The sequence below is a fragment of the Aulonocara sp. 'chitande type north' Nkhata Bay genome, linkage group LG11, assembly GCF_057382095.1.
Source record: "Aulonocara sp. 'chitande type north' Nkhata Bay isolate Kocher_YH1m ecotype deep benthic linkage group LG11, A_spYH_male_GT1.1, whole genome shotgun sequence".
Classification (NCBI taxonomy): Eukaryota; Metazoa; Chordata; class Actinopteri; order Cichliformes; family Cichlidae; genus Aulonocara; species Aulonocara sp. 'chitande type north' Nkhata Bay.
This window is the reverse complement of record NC_141354.1, coordinates 19,912,383-19,928,425: the sequence shown is the minus strand read 5'-3', so window position 1 is coordinate 19,928,425 and position 16,043 is coordinate 19,912,383. Positions and strand designations below refer to the sequence as shown.

The window sequence follows — 16,043 nt, the reverse complement described above, 5'->3', positions numbered from 1 at the left end:
GTTGTCATTTTTAGTAACAAATAAAAACCTAACAACAAACAAAATAGAAACAAGAAAGAAAACTGAAAAAGTGTCAATGTTAAAAAAAAAAGGCTTTTCATCGGCTTGTGAAATTGAAGTTACCAAAGACATGCAAGCACCTAAGTAGCTCTGAATGTTACATCATCCAGAGAGAAGAGTTATCTGTTTTTACTGTTGTTGTTGGGAAGCCTCAGTGATGTATTTTAGCAGGTTTTGGACAAAAATTGAGAAACAAATGATAACATGTAAAGCATTAGATTAATTCACAATATTGTAACACAAAAAATATGTTTTATTTGTTTTTATTAAGAAAAATAATGACAATAATCCTTCCTGTGACAGAACCTTTGCTTCTTTTGCACTTCAACTCATCATTTATTTTTTTAAATTTAATTAGAATTTTTTCTTTGTTTGTTTGATGAAAAGGGATTTAAATTTAATGCACTGGGTACTATAACTGAAAGTGAAGATAGGGTATTAGGAAGTAGTATGCCTAAAAGACATGTTGTTCAAACTGGAGAACTCCTTGTCATATTCAGGTTCACACATTATGTCCCTCTGTCTCCTTTCTTGTCTTTTACCCACAGGCTGGATGTGCCTCTGCGTGCGCTGCTGTGCGCCATCTGTTTCTTTGTCCTGCTATCGCCCTCTACTTCCCTCCATGAGCCTGGTATGCACCTCTCCCTTTCTATCTCCGTCACTTTCACCACTGCCATCCACTACTGACATCCACAGCTTCATTAAATCACACCTGACCTCTAACATTTTAGGGCAGTAGGGTCCTCTTAAATCATTTGATGTCATCTATTGTTTTTGCTGACATGCACCCTGTGGAAGCCATGCTCAAAGGTATCTGAGTGTTCCAGCTAAAAATCAAGGTTAATTGATACCGCTATGTAAATGTAGCTCTTTCGTTGTGTCAGCAAAAGAATAAGAAAATTAAAGAAAAAGTAATCAAATGGCTCATTTTGTATATCAACAGGCAATCCCTTAACTTTTCATCTAGTACCATCATCAGGATGAAAGCTGTAACTGTATTTAGCTAACATTAGATTTTGTTGAAACATCATTGTGTCTACGTTTAAGAGAAGTGGCTGAGCCATGTTTGTGTGTCCCTAATTTATATAATATTACTAAAACACAAATATTTACACAATTGTCATCAATGAATAGTATGTATAATAACCCAAGAAGTAGCTAATTAAAATTGACCTTTTATGCTCATTTCTAGTTTCATTTCTTTCTTATTCTTGGGCTCTTCTAGAGTAATTTTATGTGATTCACATTTCCTTCTGCGTTTTGGTGCACACCCTCGGTTCATCCACTGTCTGACAAACATGAATTAAATGTAATGTCTCCCTCTCTTTAAGTCAACTTTCCTCTGCTTTGGACACCGACACTGTTATTTAAAACCTCAGCCATGTTTCATATTTTACCCACCAGAGTTTGATTTTGAACTTACCAGTGACTGAATCACATCATTGTCCGCAAACATCACAGTCCACGGAGACTCCTGCCTGCCCACATCTGTCAGCCTGTCCATCACCATCGCAAAGAAGAAAGGGCTTGGAGACAATTTCTGATGTAATCTCGTGCTAACCTGAAATTCATCTGTCACTCCTATCACACACCTCAGCACTGTCTCACCGTCCTCATACATGTCCTGCACCAACCTCAAATACCTTTCTGTCACTTCTAACTTCCTCACACAATACCACAGTTCCCCTCTTGGCACCCAATCATATGCTTTCACTAGATACGCAAAGAAACAGCGCAGCTCCTGTCAAAGCAAACATCACATCTGTAATGCATGAAGCCATATTACCGCTCACTGATCGTCACCTCTCTGCTTAACCTAGCTTTAACACCTCTGTCACATATCTTCATGATATGGCTCATCAACTTTATCCCATCTGTAGTTATTACAGCGTTGTACATCACCCCTGTCCTTGAAAATCGGTACCAGTTCACTTCTCCACTCCTCAGGCATCCTCTCACTCTCCAAATTTGTGTTCAGAAATCTGGTTTAAAAGTCCACTACGCTCTCTCCAAGACATCTCCACACCACCACAGGCATATCCTCTGGACAAATCACATTCCTAGTTCCAACCTCTCCAAAGCTGCCCTCACTTGCTTTGTAGGAACCGTTTTTTCCATCTGCCTTATTCTCTCTCTCATTTTCATTCCTCAGTTCCTCAAACGACTCCTTCCACACTCTCAATACACTCTCTTCACTTGTTAGTATGTTACCACCTATATCTTTAATCATCCTAACCTCCGGCACATCCTTTCAAGTTCAGTCTTTCTATCTAGCCAAATGCTGCAAGTCTCTTTCTCCTTCCTTAGTCTCCAGCTTCACATACAAATCACTATAAGCCTTTTTCATTTTTTTACCACCTCTCTATTTGCTGTAAACCACAGCCTCAAATTACTCCTTCACTATCCTACTTTTTCTTTGCCAAAATCTTCCATTCAATGCTTATCTGTACTTTCTCATTCCATCACCAAGTCTCCTTATCCACTTTCCTTTGTCCATAGGATATACAAAACACCATCTTGGCAGCTTCCTTCATCATGCATCTGGTAACTCTACCATATCGCCCAATTTCTTCCTCCTTGAATTCCCTGCAACATTCTTCCTTCTTCAACTTCCACCATTTCATCCTTGGATCTACCTTCACTCACTACCTCTTCTTCCCGTCCAAGGTCACCCTACGCCTAGTTACATTTCCCCCCGAATCCACCTTGAAATACGTGTTCACTACAGCCACATCACTGCTCTCTACTGCTTCAGTGGTAGATAATGCAAATATGGTGGTAGTGAAGGTGAATGAGTGCCTGGGGTCAGCCGGTGCATAAAAGAGGTGAAGAAGAGAGTGTGTCAAGGGTGATATGTGACAGAAGGATAGCAGCAAGTGTGAAAAAGGACAGTTTAGAAGGTGGCAGTGAGACCTACACTATGATGCCTAGTTTGGATATGGTAGCAAAAAGACAGGAGGTAAAACTAAAGGTAGCAGAGTTGTACAGTGACCAGATATGAATGTATATAAGGGGCATCTCAGGTTGAGCATTTTAGAGAGAAAGTTAGAAAGGCATGGTTGTGAGGGTTTGGATATGTACTTAACACACAAACATCTGATTCTTATAAAAAATTAGAGTGCATTACAAAAGGTCGCTTGTTACTTTAAAGCTTGCCTCTTCTCAGATGATTCGAAGCTTCTCCATGTAACCATCCCAGCCACCCAACCTGTGTTTGCGGTGCTCGGTGGCTCTCTGACTTTACCCTGCCTGGTGTCTCTGGCACACCCGCCGCCATCCCCCTCTACCAATGGTCGCCACGCTGTGCTGTCTGTCCCCCGGATTAAATGGAGTATCCTGAATCATGGCATGGAGACAGAGATCCTGGTGGCCCGTGGTGACAGAGTGAGGGTCAGTGAGGCCTACAAGGAACGGGCCTCTCTGTTCAACTATGCCTACTCCCCCGCTGACCTCACCCTGCGTCTTGAGAGCGTGAGGCAGAACGACACTGGTTTTTACCGCTGTGAGGTGCAGCAAGGTCTCGAGGATGCTAATGATGTTGTGCAGGTCAAGGTCAAAGGTGAGACATATATATATATATTTTTTTTTTTTATCAGACTGTCAGTCAACAACATAATATAATGTGGTCAATAAATGAACATACTAAGAATTTGCCTTTTAAAATTAAGCTACACTTAAATTGTTTATGAATTAATGGCCATGGACCAAATACTATGAACATGTGCAGTGAGTTCGGAATCATTTTAGAAACTTTACTCTTAGCTGCTTTCACACAGTGAATAACACGCAAATGTAATTTCTATCAATGATGGTCGTGAATCTATTAGAAACTGACTTATTTATACATCTGATGGTCAAGGTTTTGCTACTTGAGATTTAAAACATCTGTTTTTATCTGTTTAGCTGTGAAATGTTCCTACTGTTAACAGTATAATGATAGATACTACACAGATATACCTCCAGCATCACTTGTCCATGAATGTTGTTTTCTGGGCTAAATCTGGTCTTTAGTCTGAAACACTACAGGGAACGATTGAATTCAACATAATTCCAATCATTTAAGGCTAGAATCAGGTTAACTTTGGTTCAGAGGTGAAAGTTTAGCAGATTTGGAGTTTATATCTAGCTGTTATCAAGAAATCTGTGCACTGGGAGTTTATTTAACAGGCCTGTAGTGGAGTTTGACTTTATGTAAAGAGATGTTTTCAGTGACCTGAAAGTTTTTCACCTTCCCTTTTCAAATAAATATCAACATTCTTTTAGATGAATGGCAAAATCTCCTTCAATGTCTTTTTAGTGCATTTTGCTGTGCGTGATGCTTTTCAAAGCACAACTTTTTTACACAGACAAAAAAGCAATGCGTGCCACCTTTCGTACTAAAATAAACAGAGCGAACCACATCATGTAGTTATTCCACAAGCAATAATGTCACAATGACTTAGTAAAATAGTGAAATGGCCTTGCCCAGGTATGAGTGAGTCGGTGGTGTAAGTCAGGTGTGTCTTGACTCCGAGTCAAAGAAAAGTGTCCCAGTCAATACGATGAAAAGGAATAAGGTCAACCGTTCCCTAAAGAACAAAAGAAAAGCTGCTGTTTCTCTCCTGTTTCTGTATCAATAGTATGCACAGTTTCAGCATGTGTGATGAATGACTTTGCCCTCTCAAAGCAATACAATATGGATATTCTGACCACAGTAATTTGTGAGCTAATATATCAGGCTCTGAATGCTGGTTTCACGAAGTTTGCATTAAATAATGACAAGAATTCCATTGTGTTGCTCACTAAGGTCACAATAAGGTTGGGCTGTTGGGATGTAAATTTAAGGAAATAAACCAACTTCTTCTTGTAGTTAACAGAAGAAAGGAATTCATTTCAGATTCCATTTAATTAATTTAAAGGGGACATGAAACACTACACATATAAAGGCTAATATACACCACTGAGCCCTGCTCTCAAAAACCGACATAGATGTAATGCCGGATTAAAGCTGGAAAAGTCCTTGAAGCCAAAGTTTACTGCTGTCTTCTGTCAGTAGGGGACGTGACGTCATGTGGTTGAATGGTTGGCTGCGGCTAATAGACTTACATTAGTCCTTGTTTTCCACTGAGGTATTGATTCTATCACTATTTAGCTTAAACTAAGTCTGTTAGCCGCAACCAACCAAACACATGATGTCATGACACACTCACAGACACAAGATGGTCGTAAACATGTTTTTAAAACTTTAAGCACTTATTTCTTAAATCCAGCTTCACAGACAATGTTACACCTATGTCTGTTTTTCAAGAGCAGGCTCAATGGTGTATATTAGCCTTTATATGTATAGCGTTTCATGTCCCCTTCTAATATACAAGACGAATCCCAATCACGGTGAATACAACATGCAGCCCATCTTTTGTTTAAGTGGTGACATTCTCAGCATGTAGCCAAGCAGCATATGCTCAGCTGAAGCCAATTAAGCTTAAAAATACTTGTGTTTTGGAACAGCCACCGATGGAGTAATGAAACCATTACAGGAATCTTAAAGCTAAGTCAAAAGATTAAACTGCAAAGTGCATTCTATCGCAGTTAGTTAAGTTATATTTTTTATAATTTTATGATTTGATTTTATCATGTTGATAATGTGCTCTGCAATAATGTACTTTTCTTTGTGATATCTGTTTATGTGAGTGCTTGTTTAGTACTACATGTTTTACAAGATCTGCACAGATTTCACAAAGCTTTTCTTTTTTTTGCAGGTGTGGTGTTTCACTACCGCGATGCATCCAGCCGCTACGCTTTTACCTTTGAGCAGGCTAAAGAGGCTTGTGAGGACATCGGGGCTGACATCGCTACCCCAGAGCAGCTACTTGCTTCTTATAACAGCGGATATGAGCAGTGCGATGCAGGCTGGCTCTCAGACCACTCTGTGAGGTGAGGACCTGAGAGGACAGGGCACATTACTTGGCAATGTTTGGCCTTTTAAGCATTTTATGTGAATTAATTCAAGGTTGTTTTCAGCGTACATTTGCAATCAATCCAAATCCTTTCTTCAGCTCCAAACAAACATCAGGCCTGACATTGTAGATTGACTTGTTGTTTTCTATGTAGAAAAAAGAGCATTTAGTGTAGAGGTCAGTCATTCGGGGGATGATAGTGCTCCACTCAGATAGCTAATATTTGATATGCTCTCCACATTATAACACAGAGATTGTCAAGTACCTGAGAGTCACTCATCTGATCTCAAACCAGACATTTCAGCTCTTCAAGACCTACTCACAAATGTACTTACACAAGTGCCATGTTTAGAGTGCTGCCATTAGAGAAGAAGAGGTGCTTCAGTGATGTTTGGCATTTCCATCCACAGATACCCCATTCAGATGCCAAGAGAGGGCTGTTTTGGAGACATGGATGGCTTGCCAGGAGTGAGGAACTATGGACTATTAGAGCCCGATGAGCTATATGACGTGTACTGCTATGTGGAGAATATTCATGGTAATACAACTATTAAAAACTTGTAAAATGCATTTCACAAGTTTTTAATGTTAAATGTATTTTATGATAAAACCTGTGTCTTATTTTTGTACTCTTTTTGTATATTTTGTCACCAGTTTTAATAACTGCAGATTCAGTAATATGATATGGTTCTGTGATGTGTTAAATGTGTAAAACCTGCTTGTTTCTTTCCTTTTAGCATAAAAGCGATTTCTATGATTAGTAACAATTTATTTTTAGAGGATCACTGGGGTTCTCAAAACTTTGGTAAAAACTTTTGCTAAATCTGAGCAAGCATATCGCCGCCTAGTTGCACTTAAAGCATGCCTTGAAACCCTTAATGATCAAAAATACCTTTATGGCAATTGCCCGCTTTATTAGACATAGTATGTAAAGATTAGTGGTGTGCGGATCTTCTTCCGATACCAACAATTTATGTTCTAGAATCGATTCTCATATTAAAATATTCATATTTTAGTACTTTGGGGTAAATTTGTAGTTTTTCATCAACAGGAACACAGTGAAAAGAAACTATATCATTCAGATCGTCTAAATTGGAAGGAACTACTTCTTACACCTTTCATAGTCATATGCGAAATATGGCTGTATAAATGTGTTACAGCCCCTGTCGTGCGCACTCGCAACAATAGCTGAGCGTAAACTGATTTATGTGTGGACGTATTTTACCGCCACAAACAGCCAAGACATGGTTTGCGATATATGTGGCAAGACAGTGAGGTTTTGTGGCAACACCACTGACCTCGTCAAACACCTCAGAGTAAATCATATCACAGAATATGATGAGCTTATGTTGAGTCGAACTGAATTTCTATATGATAATTCTGCATTATTAAGCAATAAGAACAAGTAGTCTGATGTCGTGTAATCATTATGAAGCTATATTATTATATTATTATTACAATTACATAATACAATTATATATTGTATTATGAAATACAATGAAGCATTAAGTTTTTGTACAGAGTATCGGTATCAGATCAGTATCGTCGATACCACCCTGAATTTTACTTGGTATCGGATCGGAAAGGAAATATAGTGGTATCGCACATCACTAGTAAAAATGTAGCAAAAGTAACATGTCAACATTATTGTTTCTCTGTTTGAAAGGTGAGGTGTTCCATGGCTCCACCCCCCAGCGTTTCACCTTTGGTGAGGCAAAGGCCTACTGTCTCAGTCATGGTGCAGAGTTGGCCACCACTGCTCAGCTTTATGCAGCTTGGAATGACGGACTAAATCACTGCAGCCCAGGGTGGCTGGCAGACGGGAGTGTGCGGTACCCCATTGTCACCCCTAGAGAGCGCTGTGGAGGTGGTGAACCTGGGGTCAGAACCGTTTACAGATACAGCAACCAGACGGGCTTTCCTGAGACCCACTCTCGACATGATGTCTACTGCTTCAGAAGTAAGAGAGCAAGTCGTGTAATTTCTATTTGAGTTTATTCTGTCCCCTCAGTGCCGGTGCTTTTGTAGGTAGTTTCATGGATAAAAGGACAGAAAAGAAATATAGCTTTATTACGTAAAATTCAACTTGGTATTTTACATTTATTGCCATGAAGATCCCAGTAAACATAAGGATATTGTGAATTCAGTTTTTTTTTTTTCAAATTATGTTTCTTTCTCCAGGTGATAATGGCCCCTACACAGATTCTCCCCAGGTTTTAGCCACTGAGCCAGAGGATATTGGCCAAGATATTGTTTTTGTAACTACGTCCTCGCAGGAGGATGTCAGCAAAAGTGAAGCAATGACAGATGGAGTTGCCCAGACTACAAATCCAATAAAGCAGGGTACTGTCGATGCTCACACAGTGACAATATCACAATTGACAGCAGACATTCCTCAGACTGCAACTCCTCTGTCTGATCACCAAGAGCACATGTCCACCAATGACACTTGGGAACTGGTAAAGAAAGCCAACTACCCTGAGTCCTATCAGCCAGCACCCGAAGAGGATCCAGACACAGATCACGAGGAGTCGTATATAATTTCATCCCCTTCTCCAAACACAGATAATGTAGTTACAGTTGGTTATTACTCCATTATACCCATAACTGATGTGGCAGATCCAGAAAGTGGAGAACCCACAGAGCATCATATTTCTATGACTGAAAATCCAGATGTGCCAGTTAGTAATGCCACATCTGGAGCTGATGAGGTGCATCAAGAGTGGGATTTACCTGTTTTGCAAAAGGACCACACTCCATATGTCCCTGAGGAAAATGCCTCAGTGACTGAGCTTGTCTATGTGAGCACCTCTTATGATGCTTCAGAACAGCCAGAAGAAGCCAGCACTGGTACTATTGAGGAGATATCAGTGGCAATGACTTCACTCCACACTGAGGTAACAGATGTTCTTGCCACTTCACCGATGCCAGCTTTTGCTTTTGATAAAAGTACAGCTGATGATTCTCCAGATGAAGAACAGGAGCATTCTGTGACAGTCGATTTGGACACCACTGCCATAACCAAAGTGGTCACTAAGTCAAACCTTGATTCAAGTAAGTGAGATTTAAATGTGAAATTTAGCCCATAAGACGGGTCGTAGTGCCGTGATTAGCACTGTGCCTTCACAGCAGGAAGGTTTGAACCCTGGCTGCAGTCATTCTCCATCTGTGTCTGGGGGTTTCTTCCCAAAAGTGTTAACTAGTGATTCTAAAACTAGCCATGGATTAGATGTGGTTAAATATGTAAAATATAGAAAAAATAGTACATGGTTAAATAAGAGCTGTAGTTTAAATTGTTTGATTAGTCATTCAGAGTAAATGGCAGTCTATTTTCATTAAGAGTTACTCTTTCTAGAGTTTCTAGAGTTCTAAAGGTTGTATATTTCATCTACTGGTAGAGATTGTGTGTGTGTGTATGTTGTTCTGCACACTGCTACATTATTTCTGAGCACCATTAAATGGTACTGTCAGCCCACCTGCCTGTCCACATCTGCATCCAACAAAAAGTTGCCCAAATGACCCACAGTGACATTATGTATATCTTAAACACAATTTTCTGTCTAGGCCTGTAAACGGTTTTTATATTTCCAATACCCAAAATGCTACTTTTCTTTGCTACTTTACTAGTTTTTAGCATTATACCATGCATTGTGTTTCCCCATTATCAGTCTAAATTGCTTCAGAAGTGTAGAGATTTTTTTGTTTTTGTTTGCAGGTTACGATCCTACTCAAGCCCACTCAGATGTAACGGAGTCCTCCATCCCAATTGAGCATAGCGCTGAGGAATTGAGTAGCACTTCAGGAGACGTGGCAACAGATGATCTGGCAGAGCAGAGTGGACACAACCCTCCAACTGTAATCTCAACTGCGGAGGTCATCACTTTCTCAGACGACACAGGCCTCAGCATCGACGCTCCTGTTCTAAAAAACCAACCTGTCTTATTGTTGGGATCCCCAATCTCTGCAACCTTATCTCCTCCTCCTGTTGAAGTTGAAGCCAGTTCAGAGATAATAACCTACATACCAGAAAGCAACGTTTCATCTGGGGCTGAGCCATTGGACGACATTCAGGATAAACCCGAAATGGAGGGATTAGGAGACAGCTCAGTGATTATCCTCCATACAGCCCAAAATATCACAAATATTGCACCAGAGGAGACCGATAAAGATGTCACAGAAGGACCAGGTAAATCGTCAGGAGAAAACCCAGAAAACTCAGGGGACACCAATTCAGAAGGAGTTAATGGTGATGCTGGCACGAATGCACCTCATTCAGAGATAAAAATCACTCTGATCCCTCATTTAACACTCACACCCAATTGGGAACCTGAGCTTTCTCCTGCCACACCACAGGAGTCTCGGTCTGATCGAGAATATAGCGCTGAGCCTCCTGCTGCTCCTGAGGAAACTGATGATGCTTCTAACGAGCAAGAGATCAACACCGGGACCATTAATGGTAAAGTTTAAAAGGGTCCGACACCCCTTTCTAACAAATAAATGTAGGGCGCACACGTTCCCAGTATGTGTATTGTAAGTTTTAGCTGAAGAAACCATGCAGATCATTCATAAACCCTTGTTTATAGGCCTGTACCATCCAGTTTTTGTTGTTGGGTTTTTTTTAACATGTTTTTAGCTATAACTCCAAAAGAGCTGCTGTTTGTTACAATAACATCTCTGTCAGACACAGTAGAGCTGCAAACGGGAGTAACAGCTCCTTCAGTTGACTGTGAGTCAGTTGACATTGATGGAAATGGTAACCTTTTAATGACGAACTTTTACTTTTTAAGTGACCATTGTATGAAATCACTGTCATTCATAAGTCATGTGTGAGACATAGTATTATTATAGAAAAATGGAAAGCGGCTTCTGGGTGGTTAATTAGACCATATGTCACATTTCAGTCACAAGAAACTAAGAAAAAAATGTAGATGAGAAAACCTCTATTAGAAGAGATCAAGCAATGTTCTGCTCTGACAGTTCAGATACTGGCATTCATGTGGATGTGACTACTGCATATGCCACTCTATCTAAGCATCAATGAACCTTAGGGTCATTCGTCCTTGGTAACATCACTCTAACAGCAGGACTTTGTGCCCTATTAACCTATTAAGCAAAAACTTGCAACCTGCTTCTTGACTTCTTTTGGCATATCTTCGGCCTATCAAGGTAATGGCACACTTAAGATTTTCCATTTTCTATCAAAATAATAGTAAATCAATGAATCTTCTGTTCTTTTCAAATGTCCTCCAAATACTTGGACCCAGCTTTGCTCGTTCAGCAAAAGCACAGCATTTGACATGCTCTGGTGGCTGTAGCAGTGAAATAACAGTGGCAAACTGCCTTAGTTTGTCTTTCATTTATGAGTTCTTGCTTTTCAGGCATATCTATTTATGGATGGAGTGCTGTGCTTGCCACCACAGCTGCAAATTTTATTGGTCCACAGATATGATTGCTGATCCAAATGAAAGAAATCAAAGAAATATTATTTTCTCATGTTTTATGTGTCTTGACACATTGGGGATACCTAATTATGCACACAACAGTGGCAAAGTAGATTGTGAATAATATGTCTCCTCTAAAGGTCTTAATTAGATACTTCACAAAAAATATTTTGTTTATCTAACAGTAACCTCTTCTACCGTCTTACATAGTGCGTTGTACTGAAGTCTGGACATATCTGTTTCTAATAAGCCACATATTTATTTACTCACGGAGAGCTAGACAACTTACACAAACTCCAAGAAAGTTGTTGTCTGATTTTAAAATTAACTTGTGAACATGTTGTGAAATGTCTCAGCAGAACATGGATCCCATGGTAGTATGGAGGTGACCGGCACAGACGAGCCTTCAGTTAAAATATGCACATGGCGTCCTGAAGAGGAGGAGATCTCCAGCTCAGCACTGACCACAGACAACAGTGATATGACTATCATTGCTCCCACCATATACCCTGTGTATTTTGAAGGGAACGAGCAGACTGCCATGGCTGCCTCCCTGCCTGCTGCCAAAGTTTCAGCTGCAGGACAAGGAGGCTTTTCAGGTATCTGTACTCCAGAAAGAAGTGCAAATAGAAACAGCAGCTGATGCTTATCAGTGTTTTGGGAAGAGTAAGGTGTGATTAGGAAAATGCCAAATGTGGAGTTTTATTTTATACTGCACAGAGGGTTAAACTGTAGCTTCCCGCTTGCTCCCGGTACCAGGGGCACTGCGGCTCAAGACATATTGCGATATATATCGTGCATTGTGATAGAGCCCCCCAAAATATATCGATATTAGATTTTCATCAAATAGCCCAGTCCTATACTGCTGGTTTAAGACTTCAGGCTGACGCAACTCAACGGATGGATCAGTTATTAGTTTAGATTAGATTTGTTATTTACATAATTTCGTTATTTTAGTGTGAAGAACAGCCAGGTCATGTCATCACGGACTCATAAATCCCTTGAGTTGATTTTGTTGTAGTTATAGTTCAAATATTGTATTTCATGTGTAAGTCTGGAATGAAGGATGTTCTTTCTTAATGTGCAGGATCACTTCAGGGAATTAAAAATGTTAGATTGTTTTTTTTTTTTTTTTTAAAGAAACCCATTTTTAAAATGACATTAAATGACTTGCAATATTAAAATTTGACTAACAGAGTAAATACTGGAAACTAATTTGGAGAAACCATGTTTGAGGCAACAGCTCCCTCTGCTGGTGTGTCTTTGAAGGGGTTTTACATTTGAAAATCAGACAGCCTACTAGTCAATTGAGCAGTTTTATCTTTATAATCTGTTCCTTTTTTTAAGTGTATTTTGAGTTTTTAAGCAATAAGTTGTATAATTGTCAATAAAATAAGACACATATATGCAATTTTATCCCCATTAACATAGAAAACAGCTGGGAAATTAATGTTTGTATACATGGACTCTGACAATTTAATACAATGAATAAAGTATGCAGTTTTTTTAAATTTCATAAATATTAGTTTCACAGATACAGAATAATGCACACATCTGAAATATTTCTGGATCTCTGTTATAACTGTCATTTCTCATATCTACAGACTCCTGCTTGGAGAATCCCTGTTTGAATGGAGGCACTTGTGTTGACGGTGAATCGTTAAGATGCTTTTGTCTACCTGGTTATGGAGGAGACTTTTGCCAGAAAGGTATAGCACCATAAAATACAGATGTACAATCTTCCAAACATAAGCCAACCTTTCTACTTTTTCAGACTTAATACATTTCTTGATATTTTTCTGTCCTTTCTTCTGTCTCAGACCTGGAGATGTGTGAGCCAGGCTGGGAGAAATTTCAAGGATATTGTTATCGTCATTTTAGCAAGCGGCAGAGCTGGGAGGCAGCTGAGCAGCACTGTCGGATGTGCGGCGGGCATCTGCTCTCTGTCATGACTCCTGAGGAGCAGGACTACATCAATGGTAAAACATGACTCAAGTGACTCATATGATTATCAAAGATTTTGTAATCAGGAAGCAAAAACATCATTTGACTGCACGAGTTAAATGTTACTTCTTGAAGCTGAAGAAACGTCAAGTATATCACACAAATAATGATGACAAAGTTTTAGATTGTCTGTATATTTTTAATGTTTGCCCTGGGTAATCTTGCAAAGCTTTGAAATACTTACTTGAAAAATGCAATTCATGTCTAAGAAGCATACACTGAATTACACAACATTAAAAAATAAACCTGTCACAAAAAGTAAGAAAGTATGTATTTGGTCATTTATTTCTTTGTTGTAATAATGCTTTGTGGCAGTAAGTCCTATACAGTTGGAAAACCTGTTTATTTCCCCACATGTGTGGGTTGAGCAGCAGAGTTGAGTATGAGGGTTGCTCCCATGAAAAACTTAATGGTACTTGTTAAGTTTAGTTACTGAAATAAGTACAAATATTTTTGTTCATTTGTTTCAAATGTCCGTAACCTAATCGAGGTGGAGAAACGTCGGTAGATGCTGGCACAGTGGTCAGTAATGCATAATATATTTTGTTCTCCACGCATAAAATCTAAAATTCATTGTAAAAAACAGTCACATTCCCAATCAAAGGACAGTATGAATTTTGTTGTTTCTAATAGCTGAGTTCTCTTTGGGTTTTGTGCAGTTGGGTTTTGTGCCTTGCCATGCAGAGGCAGGTGTCAAACCAGTCACTTTTCATGCTTCAACATGAGTCAAACTGTTAAAAAATGAAAAGTCATGAGTTTGTTTTAGGAACGAGACGCTGAGATTTTCTCCAGACAAGACACAACAATAACCTCTCGTGTCTTTCATCACTTGGAATTTGTTTTTCTTTCCAAGAACATGGCAGTGACTCACAGCTGCTGTTGGTATTTTGTCTTGCTAAGGGGCGATGACATCGTTATCTGACATCGCTGTGGTGGCGGCTCCTTGTGCTCGGCAGGCAGTGGGCACTGATCCTATTAACTGATACTCTTATGTAAGGATGTGAAAAGCAGCCGGCTTCCCAAAACAGCAGAGAACTTTAAAGCAGGAATGTGTACCACAAAAGATTTTTTTCTTTCATAATTTTCTCACAAAACATACTTTAATTCAAATTATTGTTGCTGACAAACAGTTTAAGTGTGAAAATATATTAGTATATTGTTTACATGCTGTGGATAAATGTTACATTGGGAACATGAAGCATTTTTTTTATCACAACAAAAAGTTGTGATGCTGTGTAAAATGTAAATAAAAACAGAATGATTTGCAAATGTCATAAAGTGCATTATTCACAGTACAACACAGAAACAGCTGGACAAACATAATTTAATTAGGTTAATTGGCAAAAGGTGATTGGATATAAGACGAGCATCTTAGAGTGGCAGTGTTTCTCAGAAGTAAAAATAGGGTTTACTAATTTGAAAAAAAAAATGGCAACAAACAGAAAACTGTCTACAAATTGTCCTAAAAAAGTGCAATGACTTAATAAACAATATATATAATACATATATTCTTATGCTAATTTTAGAAAAATACAGAGAATATCAGTGGATTGGACTAAATGACAGAACCATTGAGGGAGATTTCCGCTGGTCAGATGGAAACCCACTGGTGAGTTTTATTAGTTTTGACCTGACATGTTTGAGATTCAGAGGATTTATCAGCTGTTTAACATGATTTTCTTACATTTGGTTTGTTTAGTCACCTGATTTATGACTGTGAGAATGAGAGCACAATCAACCAGATTACTATGTAATTTCAAATCTGCTCACTTCTCTTTGTCAGCTCTATGAAAACTGGTACAAAGGGCAGCCTGACAGCTACTTCCTGTCTGGTGAGGACTGTGCGGTGATGGTGTGGCATGATGGAGGCCGCTGGAGCGACGTGCCATGCAACTACCACTTGTCATACACCTGCAAGAAGGGCGTCAGTGAGTTCACCTCATTTTAATCTCCCCTAATTCCTTCTTTTTTAAACTCCTTTTCTAAAAAAAAAAAAGAAAAAAAAAAGAGTAAAGATCTAAGACTCAAAGTGGTTTCCAACAGCCTCCTGTGGTGAGCCCCCCCATGTTCCCCATGCCAAGGTGTTTGGGAAAAAGCGGTTGCGTTACGAGACAAACACCAAAGTGCGATACTACTGTGAAGAGGATTTTGTCCAGAAAATGAATCCTGTCATTAAATGCCTGCCAGGTGGCCAGTGGGAAGAGCCTCAAATTACCTGCATGCCAAGTAAGTCCATCATATGTCTGAGCATGATTAGTTACACCTATTACTATAAAACAGTCACGTGCTTCTGCAATGTAATATGTGACTATAATGTAAATTACATACAAAAGCACTTTTCTGATATTTTTTTTTACCTAAAAGCCTTACAACAGAATATCTTCAGATATCAGATCAGTGAAATATTGCTCTATTTTTAGTCCCTAAAAAAGATATTTTTTCAGTCTGAGTGAACAATATAATAGAAAATCAGACATGCATGTATTGACCTCTGTAGTACAAGAAGTAACGTGACATAATGGCCAAGAGTGGGACTAAAAGAAAGTGTCTGCAGGTGTTAAGGTGTACTGAACATACCAACTTTGGGCAAGAAAGAATATCT

The 16,043-nt window shown here is 39.2% G+C and overlaps 1 protein-coding gene across 3 annotated transcripts in view; it reads left to right on the top strand.

The window, feature by feature from the left end:
- bcan (brevican) overlaps positions 1 to 16,043 on the top strand; it is a 31,671-nt gene that overhangs the window by 13,166 nt on the left and 2,462 nt on the right. The window contains exons 2-14 of one of the 3 annotated variants that reach the window (XM_086310977.1): positions 609 to 691; positions 3,227 to 3,619; positions 5,799 to 5,973; positions 6,407 to 6,534; positions 7,663 to 7,956; positions 8,178 to 9,050; positions 9,712 to 10,452; positions 11,797 to 12,036; positions 13,042 to 13,146; positions 13,258 to 13,416; positions 14,968 to 15,050; positions 15,225 to 15,369; positions 15,485 to 15,667. In XM_086310977.1, the coding sequence (XP_086167103.1) occupies positions 609 to 691; positions 3,227 to 3,619; positions 5,799 to 5,973; positions 6,407 to 6,534; positions 7,663 to 7,956; positions 8,178 to 9,050; positions 9,712 to 10,452; positions 11,797 to 12,036; positions 13,042 to 13,146; positions 13,258 to 13,416; positions 14,968 to 15,050; positions 15,225 to 15,369; positions 15,485 to 15,667 (3,602 nt within the window). Of the gene's footprint in view, positions 1 to 510; positions 692 to 3,226; positions 3,620 to 5,798; positions 5,974 to 6,406; positions 6,535 to 7,662; positions 7,957 to 8,177; positions 9,051 to 9,711; positions 10,453 to 11,793; positions 12,037 to 13,041; positions 13,147 to 13,257; positions 13,417 to 14,967; positions 15,051 to 15,224; positions 15,370 to 15,484; positions 15,668 to 16,043 lie in introns of those variants that run through there. The other 2 variants (XM_086310976.1, XM_086310974.1) reach the window with 2 other exon arrangements.